The 18,599-nt window shown below is 37.8% G+C and overlaps 1 protein-coding gene across 2 annotated transcripts in view; it reads left to right on the forward strand.

Annotated features, from left to right (window-relative positions):
- The window catches only part of mle (maleless), a 278,516-nt gene that overhangs the window by 66,182 nt on the left and 193,735 nt on the right, over positions 1-18,599 (forward strand). For both annotated transcript variants that reach the window (XM_067135650.2, XM_067135651.2), the window contains 2 exons: positions 13,403-13,632; positions 16,686-16,847. In XM_067135650.2, coding sequence (XP_066991751.1) covers positions 13,403-13,632; positions 16,686-16,847 — 392 coding nt within the window. The remainder of the gene's footprint in view (positions 1-13,402; positions 13,633-16,685; positions 16,848-18,599) is intronic.

Raw genomic sequence — 18,599 nt, forward strand, 5'->3', positions numbered from 1 at the left:
TACATAGTGATTATTTTGGTAACTCAATCCATTGGCCTTGCTGTCGGAGCAGCCATGTGTTGGGGGTGATATAGAATGACAGTTAAAAACAGAGTTGTGTGAGGTCAAGAGGTCTCACGAGGAAGTCGATACGGACAAATCTAAAAAGTCACGTCCTGTCGTCTGGAGATGGCAAGAAAATGGGGGTAGTTTGAAGGATACCATACTTAAAATTAATGGGCGACCCAATTAAGTGAAACGGGACGCATTGTCATGTTTATGATGACAAGTATTAGAAATGGGGGAGTTATTTTATGAGCATAGGTTTAAGGGCGAGAAGTCAAGTTCATGTTAATAAATATTGCCACGTGCATAGTGTGGGATTTGAGATACATGGGGGAGGTGGTAGCACCAATAGTAAGCCAGTAAGGCTTTATCTGAGAGGAGGGGAGACCCTCATATCATATTGCTAGTCCCTTTAAATACGTATGTAATTGAAGGAACAAGCGTCTTATTGCATTAGTCTTCGCTTTGGGAGCCTTGCCTTCCGCTCACGTTAGAGGGTTGCGATCAATTCTCCAAGCGGTCTCGCTACTTAGAATATTTCTTAGTAGATCAGGTTGAACGGTGGTGCTAACACTTGGTATTCACCATTCATACTTTGATTCTCGACTTAAGCCCTAGTTCTTCTGGGTTTTATCGTAGTTGGCAACTTAAAGCTTGAGGAATCTCTGTGAGACCTCACGATACTCTGTTTTTAACATCGCTTAGCATTTCAGTGGGACTCTAATGCTTTAGAGTCCACTTGCATTTACTTGGAGTAGCCGTTCTGAGGAAGGCTAGATCCAGTACGTCACAATACGTGACCGACTTCAATTGTACGTGTATATTCTTTGTACATCATCTGTCAATATACGCACATATATAGGAAATCATATGAGTTTCAACTCTTAACAACCAACTTACCTAACGCCTATAAATTACCATCTTATATCCCTTTCGTTTTTAGTACTGTTGTTAGCCATCAGGTGATTCCACTCACCGCTCGGCGTCTCACCTGTTGGCCGGGATACGACACGCTAACTGAACATTAAAAGCCTCCAGATCTAGTTTGAAAACCTCTGAATAGGCAACACTGGGCCCATGGACAATTGCACAAGTTTTCCATCATAGTGACCCCGTTCAGATTCGTATGAATTCATAATAGTTCGTACATTTACTTCCTTTGAGTTACAAGTAATGAAAATAATTTTTTCCGTATTGAAAGAATCTTAATATAGTGTAAGAAAAATATTCTAACTTCAACCTATTCAATACAGTACAATATGTTAACGTATTAGTTAAACCATTAATAGTTGAGACATGTTTCGCCCCTTCTGTGTGGCATCATGTCGTATCAGTACCTCAAAATTTCTACCAGGCGTCTGGTTGGAAATTATAAAAATATGTTGCATGAGTGAATACATTAAAAAAACATTTACAAGATCTTATCATTAAGAAAATATCAAATTGATTAAAAAATGTTACACTGGTGAACACGTTGGTGAATTTTTACTTAGAACATGGCTGTCATATGTACAGTATTGACAATAATAGTAGTTTAAAGTCTTATTTGATGGTAAGTTCGAAGACAGTTTAAAATTTATATACAAATATTCTGAATGAGTGCAGAATACATATAATTACAATTGCTGAACACGTATTTTACATTGTAAAATGTTGTGGAAAAGCATTCCAAATTTGTATTAGTTTCCATAATTTTTTTTTTTTTTTACCTCAGTATTACGTTCTTGAAGTAGTTTAATCAGAATTAGCTTCAAGATGCGAAATTTTGTATGTGATATTATGACCAGCTCATGTAAAAATGTTGCATTACGTCGTAATTCAAATTGGATGTCTGTGTTGACTAATTATATTTTAAACTCAAACAAATTAGTTCGCCGAAGTATCCATTGGGCTAATCACCTCCGTTGGACACACTCTATGAAGACGGAGTGCCTAGTGCATGTAACCAACAGTTGATATTTGGTTCAAAATGAACCTATGTTGAAATAAGTTCAAATAATGGCTTGAATGAGGGCTGTTGAAATGTCGTTAAGTCTTCCCAATTGACTAGGGATGTCAGTTTTTTGAGGTATTGATATGACTGATGATGCCCCACAGAAGGGGCGAAACATGTCTCAACTATTAACGATGATTAACTATTACGTTAACATCTCGTACTGTATTGAATAGGTTGAAGTTAGAATAAATTTATATTATATTAAGTTTCTTTCGATATGGAAAAAATGATTTTCATTACTTGTGATGATAAGGCCAACCAGACTAACAAAAATAAAAATAGGTATCAAAACATCAAAATCAGTAAAATTTCAAAAGATATTCTACTCTTAAAGGAATGTTTAAGACTAGGTCTAGTACCCAATTTTTTGAAACCAACCCAAAGGAAAAACATTCCAAAACACAAATCTAAAGACATCCAAAACAAAGTCAACACCATCTGGCTCAGAAATGATATGAAACTAATGTATAGAAAAAAATCCGTATTAAACCTGCAGCGTTATCAGGAGTATTTCACCACTGCTCAGTCATTATCACCTCTTGAATGGAATTCATACCAAAGGCATATCGGACACAAATTACAGAACATGCTCGACAAAGAGCAAAAAACCTTAAACCACAAGTTAACACATGTCTAATGGAAGAGAAAGCTAAATCCGTAAACCAAAACAGAAACTCCCACCTCCTCATGGAACAACACTCCAACCCTGATCAACTTATCTATCACCACATTTTCGGACAGTGAAATACATTTGTTTGACCAAGGCCTAAAATATTATTGGCCTAGTCCGGATGAAGCAGATGACATAATTACCATGATAGCTGAAGCCGAATCAAACATAAACAAACAAATTCCCTTTGACAGACAGAACGACGTGAGATACGAGATGAAAAAGAAATTACCCATTCTTGCAAGAGAAGTTTCTAACATCAATAATTTCACCTCACTAAAGCAAACCCATGAATTAAGAAAAAAGGTAGACACCAATAACGTTATAGTAACGAAAGCCGACAAAAGCAATACCATAGTCCTAATGAATAACCATGACTACATCCAAAAAACGGAGGATTTCTTTTCCGACAATTCTTACTCAATCTCTAAAGCTCCTACCTTAAAACACTCCTAAAAAAACTCACCTTTCTTATTTAACGAACACGAATATCAAAAACTCATTAACATGAATCCCAAATTACCCACCGTCAGATCATTGCCAAAAATACATAAAAAGGACGTTCCCATTCGACCTATCATAAATAGCCGAAATAGTCCGATGTACAAAACTTCACAATTCCTCCAGAAATTTCTAAAAAAAACATTTTACATTCTACAACAAACACCCTATAAAAAGCTCAATAGAACTATGCGAAACCTTAAATTTAATTTACAACCTAATCACACAATGTGTTCTTTCGACATTACCAACATGTAATACCAATATAAATGGTCCGTTATTGGACATTATAAATTTTCCAGCTAGCTCATTCTTGGTTGCCAGCGTTTCGCCCTCGTGTGCTAGGGTGGGCTCATCAGTTGGTACCTAGCACACCTAGCAATACGCTGGCTAGTGCATACCGTGGAGGCCACTGCGTAGGCTAACTGGAGCCACCGGCAGTGCCAATGCACTAAGAGACTTTGTCTCATCACTAAAAATTGATGCCTGCTTGGCCATCATATGATATAGATGTTGATTCCCATAGGGAATCTGAAACATTTGTCCTGAATGAGCAAATTTATAATACCAATATAAATGGTCCGTTATTGGACATTATAAATTTTCCAGCTAGCTCATTCTTGGTTGCCAGCGTTTCGCCTCTTAGTGCATTGGCACTGCCGGTGGCTCCAGTTAGCCTACGCAGTGGCCTCCACGGTATGCACTAGCCAGCGTATTGGTAGGTGTGCTAGGTACCAACTGATGAGCCCACCCTAGCACACGAGGGCGAAACGCTGGCAACCAAGAATGAGCTAGCTGGAAAATTTATAATGTCCAATAATGGACCATTTATATTGGTATTATAAATTTGCTCATTCAGGACAAATGTTTCAGATTCCCTATGGGAATCAACATCTATATCATATTACCAACATGTACTCGAACATTCCCGCTATGGAAACTATGGAAATCATACGAAATAATCTTTCCAAACACAGCACTTTAAGTCTATTAGAAATAGAATAATGCTTAAAATTGCTAAATATTGTTCTTCATAATAATTACTTCACTTTTAACAACAAGATATACAAACAAGAAGGTCTAGCCATGGAAGATCCCATCTCGGGAACACTTGCCGAAATTTACATGGATAATCTAGAAAATAGTAAAATAACAAATAGCATTAATGGATTGTGTCTTTGGCTATGCTATGTCGATGACACATTAGCAATAATAGATAAAAGATAAAAGTTGAATACATACTAACCTACTTAAGTAGCCTACGCAACTGCACCAAGTTCACCAAAGAGGATGAGGACAATAATTTAATCAATTTTCTCAACATTACAATTACTAGGACAATTTCGATTTCAAAATTTACAGAAAACCTTTGTTCACTCCCACAACCATAAAACAAAATTCTCTTCACCCACAGTCACACAAACAAGCCTCATTTTACAGTTTAGTGTACAGAGTGCAAAAAATTCCCATGTCAACTGCCAATTTGATAAAAGAAAGAAATACCATAAAAGAAATAGCGAGTTTCAATGGAATCAATCCCTCAATCATACATAAAATAATCAATAAATTGAAATTGACCACGAACCTCTCCCCAATGGAAATAAACAAATCAAAGTACGCAACCTTTACCTATACTAATCCCATCATACATCAAATCGCTACCCCTTTAACGAAACATGATATTGAGATAGCCTTTAAGACCCAAAATTCAAATCAAAAGTTATTCTTCAACCACAAGAAGATAAACTCGGACAACAATAAATTTTCGGGTTCCGGCATTTAGAGGCTGAAATGTGCTGAGTGCAATAGTTCGTACATCGGTCAAATCGGAAGAAGCTTCACAACTAGATATGCAGAACATTTTAATGCCCAGAAACACAACAAACACTCAGCAATGAGCATCCCCATATGAAGGACACTGGACACAGTTTCACCACAATCGAACGAGATCTCCAAATTTTAAAGACTAGATAAAGGCAGACTCAGGACTGAGTTGGAAAATTTGTACATTTTCTTGGACCAGAAATACAACAGTAATAAAAACTTAAATGATCCAATAGACAACCGAAGCCCTCTTTATGAACATTTAATAATTTCGTTCAATAAGTTAAATCTGAAAGACAAAAGACTTGCTGACGTCCTCAAAACAACCTCTTCAAGCACCCCCACTAAGCCGTTCAACTTATCACGCCCTTGTTCCCCCTCCAATACGCACAACTCCTCCCCATGCGCCAATCACAGGCCCACAGCCCCTTCTTCCCAGGTCCACTCCCCTCCACCAAGACGTCATGTACAACACGGCAGGCAAGACGTTAGTGACAGCCAGTGCTTCACAAACCTCTTAGCAATAAGGTAACAGCCCAACAACACTTAAGGTTTTCACATACATAAGATAGCTCAACATTAATTACACAACTTTCGACTGTCACCCATTCAACCAATAAACTGACATCCCATTTTCCAACAACAGAAACACACGGAAAAACTTGAAAACACTAGTCAATTGGGAAGACTTAATGACATTTCAACCACCCTCATTCATGCCATTATTTTAACTTATTTCAACATAGGTTCATTTTGAATCAAATATCAACTGTTGTTTACATGCACTAGGCACTCCGTCTTCATAGAGTGTGTCCAACGGAGGTGATTGGCCCAATGGATACTTCGGCGAACTAATTTGTTTGAGTCTAAAATATAAAGACAGTTATATTTAGCGTGATGCCTGCAGAATAATTACCCTTAGTCACAAGTAGATGCTACATACATTAATATGTTTCTATGTAAATTGTATGTAACTGTTCAGTATTATTGTATTCAAAAACAAAATATTTCTTCAAACACGCTAAAAACAAAACTTAAATGCTCACACACACACACACAAAAAAATTTCACTCGCAAAGATGTGAATCTATACCTTCCAGAGCAGTCAATACTTCCACTAGAGTATGTAATAAATATGAAACAAGAAAAACCTACTACCCCCAGGACATGAAGTCCACTTGAGCTGATGTTCATGGGTTGCAAGCAGGAATGTACTTACTCGTAAATTTCCCAATACCGGAACATTCAATTATATAACAGGCCACAGGAATGTGGCCCATGGCCATAGGCGTACATTACAATTTTACGAAAAAAGATCTCGTTCATTTTGATGTTTACACATGATAAGAAAAGAATTAGATTCTCAGGACTGATTTTGGCGCCGTTTGCCTGCGCGTTCTGATCCCCGTGGTTGCAAGTTTTTGAAAGCCTTACTGGAAAACAAGTGTGTGCAGCAACATTGCTAAGAAGCGATAACTTACAGCCTTACATATTTCAAATGAGAATTGGTATTGTAACCATAAAAGTTTATTTTGGTAGCTAGCTCGAACATAAGACTCGGCCCAGGTGGTGACCAGTCACTATCTGAATGGTTACAGAGGAGAGGGAAGTCAGATAAGTATAATGGGACACCGATTGTTTATGGAAAAATTTATTCATGAAAATACAGTCAGATTCCCACATCACCTCAGTGTAGTAGTTATGAGTACTTCTAGTTGTCTCCATAGATACTCCTTGTGGAACGGAGACCCAACCATGGGAACAGGATCTCTTCAAAGGCAGCGATCAAACCATGGAAACACGATCCTTCGTGTTCAGCAACCGAACCATGGAACACGATCCGTTGTAAGCTGGTCGTCGTTGATTCTAGAAGGTCTTGGTTCGAGGTAACCACTCACCGATTATGTTACGCGAGTGTCCACATTTGACAGTCCGAGTAATGGAATGGTTTCGCGTAAATCACAGCACTTCGTAATCGTGACGTAATACTTAATAATTGGTTATGCTCTGACTTAGAACAAAAATGTTAGTTTAGAAAAATAGCATGTACTTCTGTGAAAAGATTGTGGTTGTTTGCTCACACACAAAGGAAAAATCAAATTTGAATCCCTACACTGGCGTGGTGTCCTCCCACGAAACTAGAAATTAACACCGTTTCTTTACACTAATAAATACACAGTTTATTCTTAATCACATCAGAAAATATAGCGTCTGATGGAATTACTTCATTTGGAGATAATTTCTGAATATTCTAGAATGAAATTAAATGTCTGCAGCGACCGACCAAAAGCACTTGCGAGATAACGTGTCAAATAGCACATCACAGTTCAAAATGGAAATATCACTCGTAATTACTGTATTCTATACGAACGTCTAAAGCGATTTAAGACTGCATTCGTGTCATGGAAATGTCTATTCGTTAAGTACTTATAAGTACTGCGTTCTTCACAATGTCTGAAGTGAACTACAAGAACACTTGCAATACGTAAAGTCCATTACAAAGTACCTGGATATTCTATCACTCAAGTCGAAACGTCAAAGTTCAATTAAATTCACTTTGAAACTGTTCTGACATACGTGACACACGTAAGTATTGGTTCTACTATGATTTACAAGTCCTGGAGTTGAACTCGAATTTTTACTAGTTCCTTTAATAAAGTTCTACTCACTGCAAATGTATAAGTTCCGTAACACCGTAAGTATTCTATGTTCAAAGTTCACGCTTCACTCGGACAGAGTCCTGTCTTGAAAATACGATGCAGTGAAGCGACGTTGTCGAGGTGTAGACTGTAGCTGTACTGTAGATGAACTGGCGGCTAACATCACCAACAGCCGACTGACCGGCATCGACTGTGACACAAGGCAGACTGATCTGACAAGCGAAATGCTTGCCTATTTATTCAGTATTCCCTGGGAACCGTAATTGCTAATATCTTTCATACATTTTAACGGATCTCCATGAAATTTAGGGATTATGACTATAAAAAATCAGGCTATGCTGTGATGTTCTTTTTTTATATCATCAATCCGTCTGAAAGAAATTAACGATGGAAGAAAATGGAACATTCCGTCTGACGTAACACCACCTTGGTCACGTTACTCGGTCGTGACGTTTCACTTCCCCGCTGCTCACAGCTGACGTGGTCGCAGGGGAGCGTGCTCGGTGGGTAGCATAACTCCGCATACATCGGGACTTTGATTGTGAACCGTGTTACGGGTATAGTATGTCACTGATGAATAAATTGTACATTATCTCACGACCATATTGTCAAGCTACGGATAAGCTATGCGTCGTACGTCTACTGATATTATTTATGTATTTACTTATTTATACATTGTGTGACATCTCACAAACATGACTTGTTGAATTGCCCATAAGTCATACATGTATTTTAATTGCACGTTGATATGCAATTTACAGTGTTGTTCCTTCTTGGCCTACCTTTTAAGCAAATTGAAGAACAAAATTTGAACATGTGACGATTATGCAATGAAAAGTTAAAATCTGATTTTTGTATTGAAAAAAGAAAAAAAAAGGATGCAATGATTATGCAACGGCGACGGTTAAGGGGTGAAATACGATATTGGTCTAAAACAGGACGGTGACCTCATGTAATCTTCAGCCAGTCCTGAACCAGATCTGCTGTCGTCCAACCTTTCTTGTGTACTTGAACATGAATACCTTAATCCCAATATGACTGTACACGTATTTTTCTCACTGCCACTTGTATTCCCTACGATGCTAAAAGCATAATTTTCATTGTTAGTGGGGTTCTGTTTTATATTGAAATAGATTCTTGTGTGATCTGCATTGCTAATCTGAGAAAAAAGTAGTTCTGCATCTTTTCTTTATTTAATAATATATAGCAAAACCTGCCCTCAACGGAAACCCGAGGGACTAGAATTTTTTTCCACTGTATGCAGGATTCCATTTAATGAAGGTGCTTAAAAAATAAAATAAAACCATAAGTACATACCTCTGTTATATAATCCACACCAGTAGATTTATATGCTTTGTGCAGTAGCAGATACAATAATCACACATTTATTTACACCAGTTCATCAACACCAACACAAATCTTTTCTTGTGTAGAACATCGTCACCATACACAGTAGTACAGTGCATACACTTATTTAATACACACTACATGTTATAGAAGTAACACCAATAATACTGTTATTTACTTCTTCCAGAAATCCAGAATTGTACATTGGACGCAACTATCCCTGGTAGCACGATTCTTAATTATAATGCGGGTATGGCAATTAATGTCAACCAATTTTACGACTTTTTCTGTTGCAAAAAATAAAGTGTCCTTCACAGCTGTATGGCATGTCAGTAAGACTTCACATTACATAAACCATCTTCTTCATCGTCTTTGTTCTCGTCATCATCGCCATCAATTTCTGTTTTCTTTTCGTGGAGGTGATGGGTGACGAACTCTTCGGTGTTTTCTAACGCCGCCTCTATCGCAACTTCTAGGTCAGTGGCCACGTAATGTTCTGCATTGACATTACCATAATTACACTGCTTACAAAATTGTACAAAACTATTTTAAATCTCCTAGTGAATACTTCATATTTTATGCCCAATTAAGACGAAACTTCACACATAAATAGATAAGTTCGTCATCCTCAATAAGACATGTTTGGTGAATTAATGAGGATGACCCTATGCCGTGTGAAGTTTTGCCCTAATTGGACGTAAAATATACAGTATTGACTAGGAGGATTAAAATAATTTGGTACAATTTGGTAAGAAGTTCCAACCGTCAGCATTGTCGTATTGTATTTGGCGACACTCCTTTCACTGCTTCTGCGATCCAAGTTACAGCATTAAGCACAGGGACAGATATTTCCTGGCCGAATGCTATCTTGGCCCTCTTAGATCTATTTGGAATACACACTTACTGAAAAGAAAAAGGAAGAAAATTTACTTATTTTTCGTTATGGCTGTAAAACTGTTTTCTGTTTCTACATCTGAGAGGTTCCACTAAATACAGGTAAACTTAGGTGAATATTAAACCATAATTCATGGGACCGTGAGAATTTTCTGATATGGACAGTTTTCCATATCATATAGGTTCCACTAAAGGCAGGTTTTACTGTACCATATTTCCTCACGTATTAGACCCCCCACTTTTCTTTTCACTTTTTATAACTGCCTCCCACTTCGTGCAGTGGACACGAGTTCTGGTTATAAAGAACTATAAATAGTACTTGTGTATATTCTATAATATTCTCTAACAAATTTTCGATTGCATTCTGAGACTTACCCTCTTGCCCTCGAATATTTTTGTAGTCATAATGTCTCTCAACTTGTATTATTTCAGTCTGTTTTTGCCACACTGGGACCTGTATTCTGAAGCACTTTTTTTTTTTTTACATGTTTGGAACAACTTTGTACAGGCTCAAAATGCAAAAATATTATACACAAAGATATAAGAAAGACGACCTTTTTTTTTTTTTTCCAAATTTTCATCTGAATTTCTGGAGGATGTTATACATTATGAAGTACGATCCTGGGTAAATCCTGTTTGCTTCTCACAGGTTTTGCAGAGGTGAATCTGTTCCCCCACCCCCTGCTACATTCCTATTGCTGCAAACATTGCTGTCCTTCGTTTTTCCTTGGGAAAGGGGGTAAAGCAGATGCAGCTTGCCATTTAGTCGCACTTCATCATCTGTAGTGGATCGCCTGCCCTTTTTCCGGTACTGAGTGTTCTGGATGTTCCTAACAAGTTTTCTTGCTAGGTTTTTCCTGAACTTCAGGTGCAACATTTTAGTTTGTCTCCTTAAAGATAAAGTAGGAATTCACGATGGATACCTCCAGAAGCCAGAAAATCATTTTCCGCCACCACTTAACTGATTTATGTGTAAAGGGATACGGGTTCGTGTAGTGGTCAGAAACATCAACTTCCTCCCTCCCCCGTACTTATTATAACCACATACAACTGGTTTGTGGACAAGTTCCTCAACTCCTCTCCTTACTTTCCTTTTCACCACCTGAGTGGAATTGTCGTGCAATGTCGACAGCATGGCAATAACTCTCTTGTCCCTCCAAACTGAACGTGATAATCTTTTCTCACTGCTACTATGTCATGCTGCATCATTTTCTTGGTTGCTTCTTTCTTCACTTGGGGAGGTAGGCCTTTCCTGCTGACCATTACAGTGCCTGTAATGTGGAATTTCAGTTTCAACAGTTCAGCTGCTAACTCGTAACTAGTATAAAACCGGTCCGTGATGACGTGAAAACCTGTTTCATAGGTAGCCTGCAAAATTTTTGTCACCAAATGGATGACAATCCTAGCGGTAAAAAAAAAAATCAGGCCTAATAAATGCTTGTGTTGTCATTGCACAATAGTAAGGTTCCATTGCACACACCCAGTAAGAGAGTCAGAAAGTACCTAAATGCCAAGTCCCCACTTGGTTGACTTTTACTTGTTGCAGCACTTGAAAACAGTATGACCCTTGAAACCTACTGTACAGGTTTTGCCCTGGGATTAAAAATTCCCTGAATTTCGTATCCAAGTAAGACACTATTTTTCACTTTAGAGTCCCTGGATTGTGGTCCTACCTGCTCAGTCTGAAGGGAGGAGGGATGAAGATTCCAATATATTTGTAGAAATCTATCCAGAGAAAACACATCTTTGGAGGTTAGTAGCTGATCAGTAAAAAATAATTGCCAGTACTGTAATTCTGTCACAGGTCTATTACCATGGCTTACAAATCCAGTTACTGACCTAACAGGGAATTCGGGCGGGCCTACAGCACATGTAGTCCATGATCTCCCAGCAGTATTAGATTTTGTACCCGCCGGTGAGGTCCGGGTCGCGGCGACACATTATCACCTCCTCCAACCTCGCACACATCACTGTCATTATCACTCAGATCACTTTCTGAAACCTCACTTTCATCACTTTTCTTGAAAAGTTCATCACATTCGTTGTCACTGTCTGGAAATTCGGTTCATAATTGTCGCCAATGTTTCATCCTCTCGTCGAGCCGGGCGCCGCCATTTTCCTGAGATTGCTTTCCATTGAGCATATAAATCTCCAAAGAAACATGTTAATATTATTATCGCATTCAAAATGAAGTTGTTTGAACTTCAATCTGACAGTGCTCAGAAGGTAGCAGCACTCATTGAATGATAAATAGAAGTCGCGACCGAGTGAGTTGGCCGTGCTGTTAGAAGCCTGCAGCTGTGAGCTTGCATTTGAGAGGTAGTGGGTTTCGAACCCCACTGTCAGCAGCCCTGATTTTCTGTGCTTTCCCATTTTCACACCGGGCAAATGCTGGGGCTGTACCTTAATTAAGGCCACGACCGCTTCCTTCCCACTCCTAGCTCTTTCCTATCCCATCGTCGCCATAAGACCTATCTGTGTCAGTGCGACATAAAACAAATTGTAAAAAAAAAAAAAAAAAAATTAATTAGAAGTCGTAATGTACTCCACAGAGTAGTTACGTGACGGAGCTTGACACACGAGTGTTAGCGCTGAGCGGTAGCTGTCGATCTGTTGTCGACACGTGAGCGGAAACATGTTATTACCTTGGCAAAATAGTTTTTTCCATGGCATTTCAAAGTTTTAAACTGTGAATCATGTGGATTGAATATATATTTTCTTGCATTATATTATCAATTGTAAAGGATTAATATATTATATGTTATTACCTTGGCTTACTCTGATTAGGCACATGGATGTGAATTTCTCATAAATATGAGAGTTAATGTTGGTAATCATGGTACATTACTCAGTAATGCAGTAGTGATAATCTGTAAGCGGGCTGAAGTAACACTGTTGGATGCAGTAAATGAAAAAAAATGAATTTTGGCTCTGCCATTTACTGGCACAGATAAGTCTAACTTAATGAGTGTGTTTCTTATGGGGTACTTTTATATATTAATAGGACATATTGGAGTTTAGGACCAACATTTTATGCTTTTAAATCACCGGAATGATTCACCAAGAGATTCATGTATAGTGTTCAGCATTTTGTCAAGATTGTTATTAAGGAGGAGTTCTTTACTTACCCAGTGATATCGTCATTCAGAAAAGAGCTGATAGTTTTCTAACTGCCCACAAGTTTCAAGTATGATGTAGGTACTTGTTTCAAATATAAACCACCTATTTTGTGTGTGTTTTTAAATATATATATGTTGGGAGAGAGCTTATTATGATTACTTACTTATTAACTCTGAAATGTGAATCAGCTCTCCATGGCAGAAGAAATTCTACAAGATACTGCTGTACAGATGCATGTTTTAATTTGGATTTGTCAGTTTTGTGTAATTCTTTTCAGTTTTAAATACTGAAACATTATTAGCATGGTTTAAGGAGCTGTATTTTATATTGTGATCTTATTCACAGCAATTACAGGGAGAGAAACTGGTTCTAACAAGCAGTCGGCCTCTAAGAGCTGTGCCTTGTCTTTGGTGAGACAGCTCTTTCATTTGGGAGTTATTGAAGCATTTAGTGGAACTCTTAAGAAAACTAAAGAAGCTGACCAAATGAAGCCATATCAAGTTGCTCTCTCTCCTGAATTAGAAAAACAGGTGCTGGATGTTTTAGAAGGTCTCAATGTTCAACCTGTTTCACTGGTAAGTACATTTTGTAATATTCATTATTGAAATTTCCATACTTGGTAGTGACAGTAACGTAATCATTATCTTTGTTGAGGCTGTTACAGCCTGGAAATTCGTTTTTTAAATATTGTCAAGAATATAAAACTCCATCTGTTTCAGTATTCTCATTTATTTCAGGACGACCTAATAAATGCACACACACACATATTTAAACTCAAGCAATTCTAGCCAGTTATGAATGGCCACACTAATTACAGTCTATTTACAAATCTCTCTTCTGTATACACAGTAGGAGGTCTAGGCCGCTGTCTATCTGCGGATGCCTAAGCCTCACTTTCACTTCCCCAAGTCCAGTCAATCAACTCATACAGTGGCTGTGTGTAGATAGCTGGATTTGAACACAGTGTCACTGGCTATACAACACACGACGACTGTTCGTTGGTTCGAACTCCAGTGATAGTCTGGTACTTCGCACAATCACATGAAGTGAACAACAATCAGCAACAGCTCAACAGTATCCAACAGCAGGACGATACGACAGCGAATATTAACCCACGTCCAATTATCCTCACACTCACGATGGCGGTCCTCAATCCACAGAAGTACAGTACACACACACAATACTCTAAGGCAGTACACAGTCTTGTATCACATATGCCATCTCCCATGCAGGTACTCACTGGATACTTAGACACTACAACCACAATTTCTCGTTCAGACCTTGGTGGGTCACTGGCGACAGCCAACACTTTTGTTGCCCTCAGCCCAGGCGCCGAACACCAACTCACTGACTCCACCTCGGAGCCCAACTATCACTCCGGGTCCAACACTCACTGACTCATCTGGGCTAGTCTCCCTTTTTATAGCTCATGTAATTTGATCCAGAACTTTTACGATGTCACTGGAGGCAGAACATTCCCATTGAACCCCAAAGAAACTCACAATTAAGCCGGCCGCCAAGAACAATGCACGGAAGGGCCGGCTCTGCCCCACAGGCCGTCTGGGAGATTCCATGTCGTCTGAGTCTCCAGCCCCTTCCTGGAAATACCAAAAGTAGCTACCATGGGGCTGGCGTGTAATAGTATGTTCTCTAAATATAGGAGAGTATCTCAAACTCAACCTAATGTGGTGGTCTGAGAGGGTATTGTTAAAAAAATATTGAGTTTGATGGACTTGGGGAATGGTTATATGAAAGTCATTTGAGGATATATTGCAATAGTGAATGTTCTAACATATATAACAAAATAAGGATATAAACTTAATCTAAAACAATTTATTAAAAAGTAATAAAATATCCTGCATATACTGTACATGAAATGTTGAGTCTTCAACGTCCACAGTCATGTTTTATTACCTCTTCTCATTGGACATTTTCACTGTATAGCTTTCAGCTTGAAAACTTCCCCGCACAACGATTCACTTAGAAGTCAAATCCACAGGAAGTTTAACTTAAAGAAATTCATATAGGCACTGCATTCCATTAATTCCTCACAGTTCAGTTTTTTGATGGAAAGTCCACCCCATGCATTGAGTCGACTCTGGTTGTCCCATATTCAAAAGGTATTACCTGAAGGTAGGTGGGAATTACTCGTGTATAATAAGTCTCTTGTCACCATAAACATTTCCATGTATTGCAGTATGTTCCAAAAATTACTGTCTCTGGTCATACCACTCAACAAGTGTACATACAGAAAGAAAATAAGGCTAATTTCATGATTTATCTGATATGGAAAGAGACTTCTGCAGATTACAGAATGTTGAGTTACTGAGATTTGAGTTTGTGGGACTCTACTGTAATACACTGTAAAAGATCCCTTCCGACACTTTTGGTGTTTACCCGACAACTAATTAAAATGCATATTAAAAATACAGTATTGCCCCTTTTTTTTACACTTTTCAAGGGACCTAAGGAATACCGTCTAAACTTGGGAGGGGGGGGGGGAGTGTAAATCGTGGGAAACAACGTACAGTATATGTATGAACGCTCTGGAAAATGATGTAAACATTACACAAATGTATATTATTAATTTGTAGAGTATTTTAATATTATTCCTATTACAGTACTCACCTCAAATAAAGGTCCAGTGTGAATCAACTGTTGACACTACGCTGCCTTTGTAATTCTGCTCATTCACTGACCACAAGAAAGGTACCAGTAGGTAGTTTAAATATTATGTAATACAGTATATTATTTGAATCTGGTAATCTTTCTTTAGAATGGTTATGGAAATATCTAACACGCAATCAATTTTCTTTCTCTTAATAATTTATTTAAAAATAAATTTGTTGGGTATGCAGCCCACTCGTCAGAACTGTCATGCGTTTTACGTAACTTGTTGAGTATTCAACCTGCTCGTCGGAGTTGTCATGCGGTTTGTGTAACTCCCCTAATATTCATAATTGGCTAGTTTCGTCCAAGTGTTGTCGTAAAGTGCGTGTTGTCCGGTTTCGTCATCATGCAGTGGTTACTCGAAGTGTTATAGGTTAGTGAGATGCTATTTTCAGTTTTTTCCGTCTCGAGCAGCCTGACGTCATGGAATATGGTGGGAAGCATTAAATGTCACAAAAGTAAATAGCATAGGGAACCTGAGGGAACCAACAAAAGACTTTGTAAATGTAAAAGCTGGTTAATACTCTAGCTGAGCTTTACAAAAAACAGCAGAAATTCATTTAGGGCTACTGATATCTGAACTCTTAACGAATAGTGATACATATCAATGGAAACATCAGGAAAGCAATATGGGAATCATAATGAAAACGTCCGTCTTTGCATTTATGGGAACTCAAGGATGGTTGGGGCACTGGGCCACCTGCTTAGTGAAGCAGAAGATTAAGTAGAGGGTACGCATCAAATAATGGCTCACCAAACTTCCAACAGAAAGATGGAGGAATGATTATCATTACCTTTAAGTTTTAGGGAAAAAGTTTATGTTGCTAATAGGAATTGGGTAATTGGCTAGGCTTTTGTGTAATGACTGTGTTTGTCTTTTTGTGTGTGATTTGTTTCCTTGCTATCAACATTGTTTAACAATAATTCGCTACATTTCATTCGTTGTAATTTTTTCCAGCCTCCTACACCAGATGGACCAGTTTCATTGGTCACTGACCACGTCTTAGAAGAATTTATTCTAACGAAACCTCAACCTGCAGGAGTAGTTCCATGGTCTCCTCCACAACCCAATTGGAATGCTTGGACTGCTTGCAATATTGATGAAGGACCACTTGCTACGGTAATTCTTTTGAAAATGCTTACCAAGTCTTTCAGGTTGATTATAAACCTAGACCCTACTAATTTCTATAATGAGTGAGAAGAAATGAATTTCCTTATATTCCTCATGATTGGGAAAAATCAAGGAGAGAAACAAGTCTCTGGGGAAATGCTAACTTTGCCTTCTTTATGATTTATTACTAAATAAATCTGCTTACAAAGATTGTGGAAATAACCAGAAATATTCTTATCTTGTATTTCATTTGACCTTGAATATTTTGATGGCATAGTCAATAAATTAATTAATCACTGATATGAAACACTAACTCCATTAATCGACCAGTATAATGTGGAAGATGCTATCTATAACATTCCGGAAAGTCGTTTGATCTTTACATTGTTTCCATCTAGCTGACTAAATTATGCATTGGTAAGACCAGCATTAATTTAGACAGATTTTAATATAAATAAAAGGATGCTTTAAAAACCGGTGTAGGTCAGCTGAAGGGAAATAAGAATAACTAGTCAATTACTTGATAAACTGACAGACTTCAGAAAAGTGAAAGAGGATTGGAAGAACCTGCATCAACAAAAAATACCAGAAACATGGACAGTGGCGGTTAATACCTAACAAAGTGGTGTACAAAGAGCTAGAACCTATTACAGTTACTATGCGTAAGAGGAGACTGGGATTCTTTGGACATATCATGAGGATGCAGGATTCGAGACTTCTGAAACAACTAGTAAAACACAATCTCGTCTCAAAAAATACCACAACAGAATGTAAATGGATCAGAGAAGTAAGAGAGGATCTGAAGGAAGTAGACCCTACAACAGAAGACACCACAAATAATATAAAATTGAATACAAAACTCAAGAATACAAACCTCCGCTTTACCCTTACACAAAACAAACCAACAACACGCATATTTTCAACTGAGGAAAGGGCACGAAGAGCGGACCGTCTGAAGAAGTACTGTGAGGGCCGCAAAGCCCGAACAATTCCTTCAAAGAGACCTGAACGATGGACTGACTAAAGTGATCCTATGTGGTCATAAAAGAAAGAAGAAGAAGACTGCACTTCTCAATTACTGAGACTAATAATGTAGGACAATAAAAAGAAAAATAATCAAGAGCCAAACGAAAAAATATTTAATATTTGTAGAAATCAAATTTAATAGAATGACTGTATCCATCGAATATCAATTCAATATCTTATAACTTATAATAATCTCGAAGTATAATCACCTCAGATCAAATTCGTAAATCATTGATCACAGCTGAAATTATTAATATGGGTGTGTCAGTGACCCAATTAACCAACACACAAACTATCATTAAGATAAAAATGTGTTAAGTTAATGATCGTCATGAAACAAGGTATGAAACACAATTAAATAAGAGTATCAAAGGTTACCGATCAAGATTGGATTATATAAATCCACATGAAATTCAATTTTTTCAGTATTCACACCTTTTTAGCACCAGTCAGAACTTGACGTTTCCTAACATGTCCAGACAGGTCAAGGAGCAATGAGTTACTCCCAGCATATCATCAAATTAAGTCTTTCAACTATCCGAATAAAGATAACTAAGTTCATCCCCAAACAATAAATTATTCCAGGGAACATCTGAATGATTGCAGAGCAAGGGACAATTAAGAATTATTACAATTAACTATTCAGCAAGTAATATAACTTTTTTTTTTACAGGATTGGTTATCCTAGTTTATTTTACAATAGTTACGCATATAGGTATTTCTTTTATTAAGAAC

Source organism: Anabrus simplex, chromosome 1, assembly GCF_040414725.1.
Source record: "Anabrus simplex isolate iqAnaSimp1 chromosome 1, ASM4041472v1, whole genome shotgun sequence".
Classification (NCBI taxonomy): Eukaryota; Metazoa; Arthropoda; class Insecta; order Orthoptera; family Tettigoniidae; genus Anabrus; species Anabrus simplex.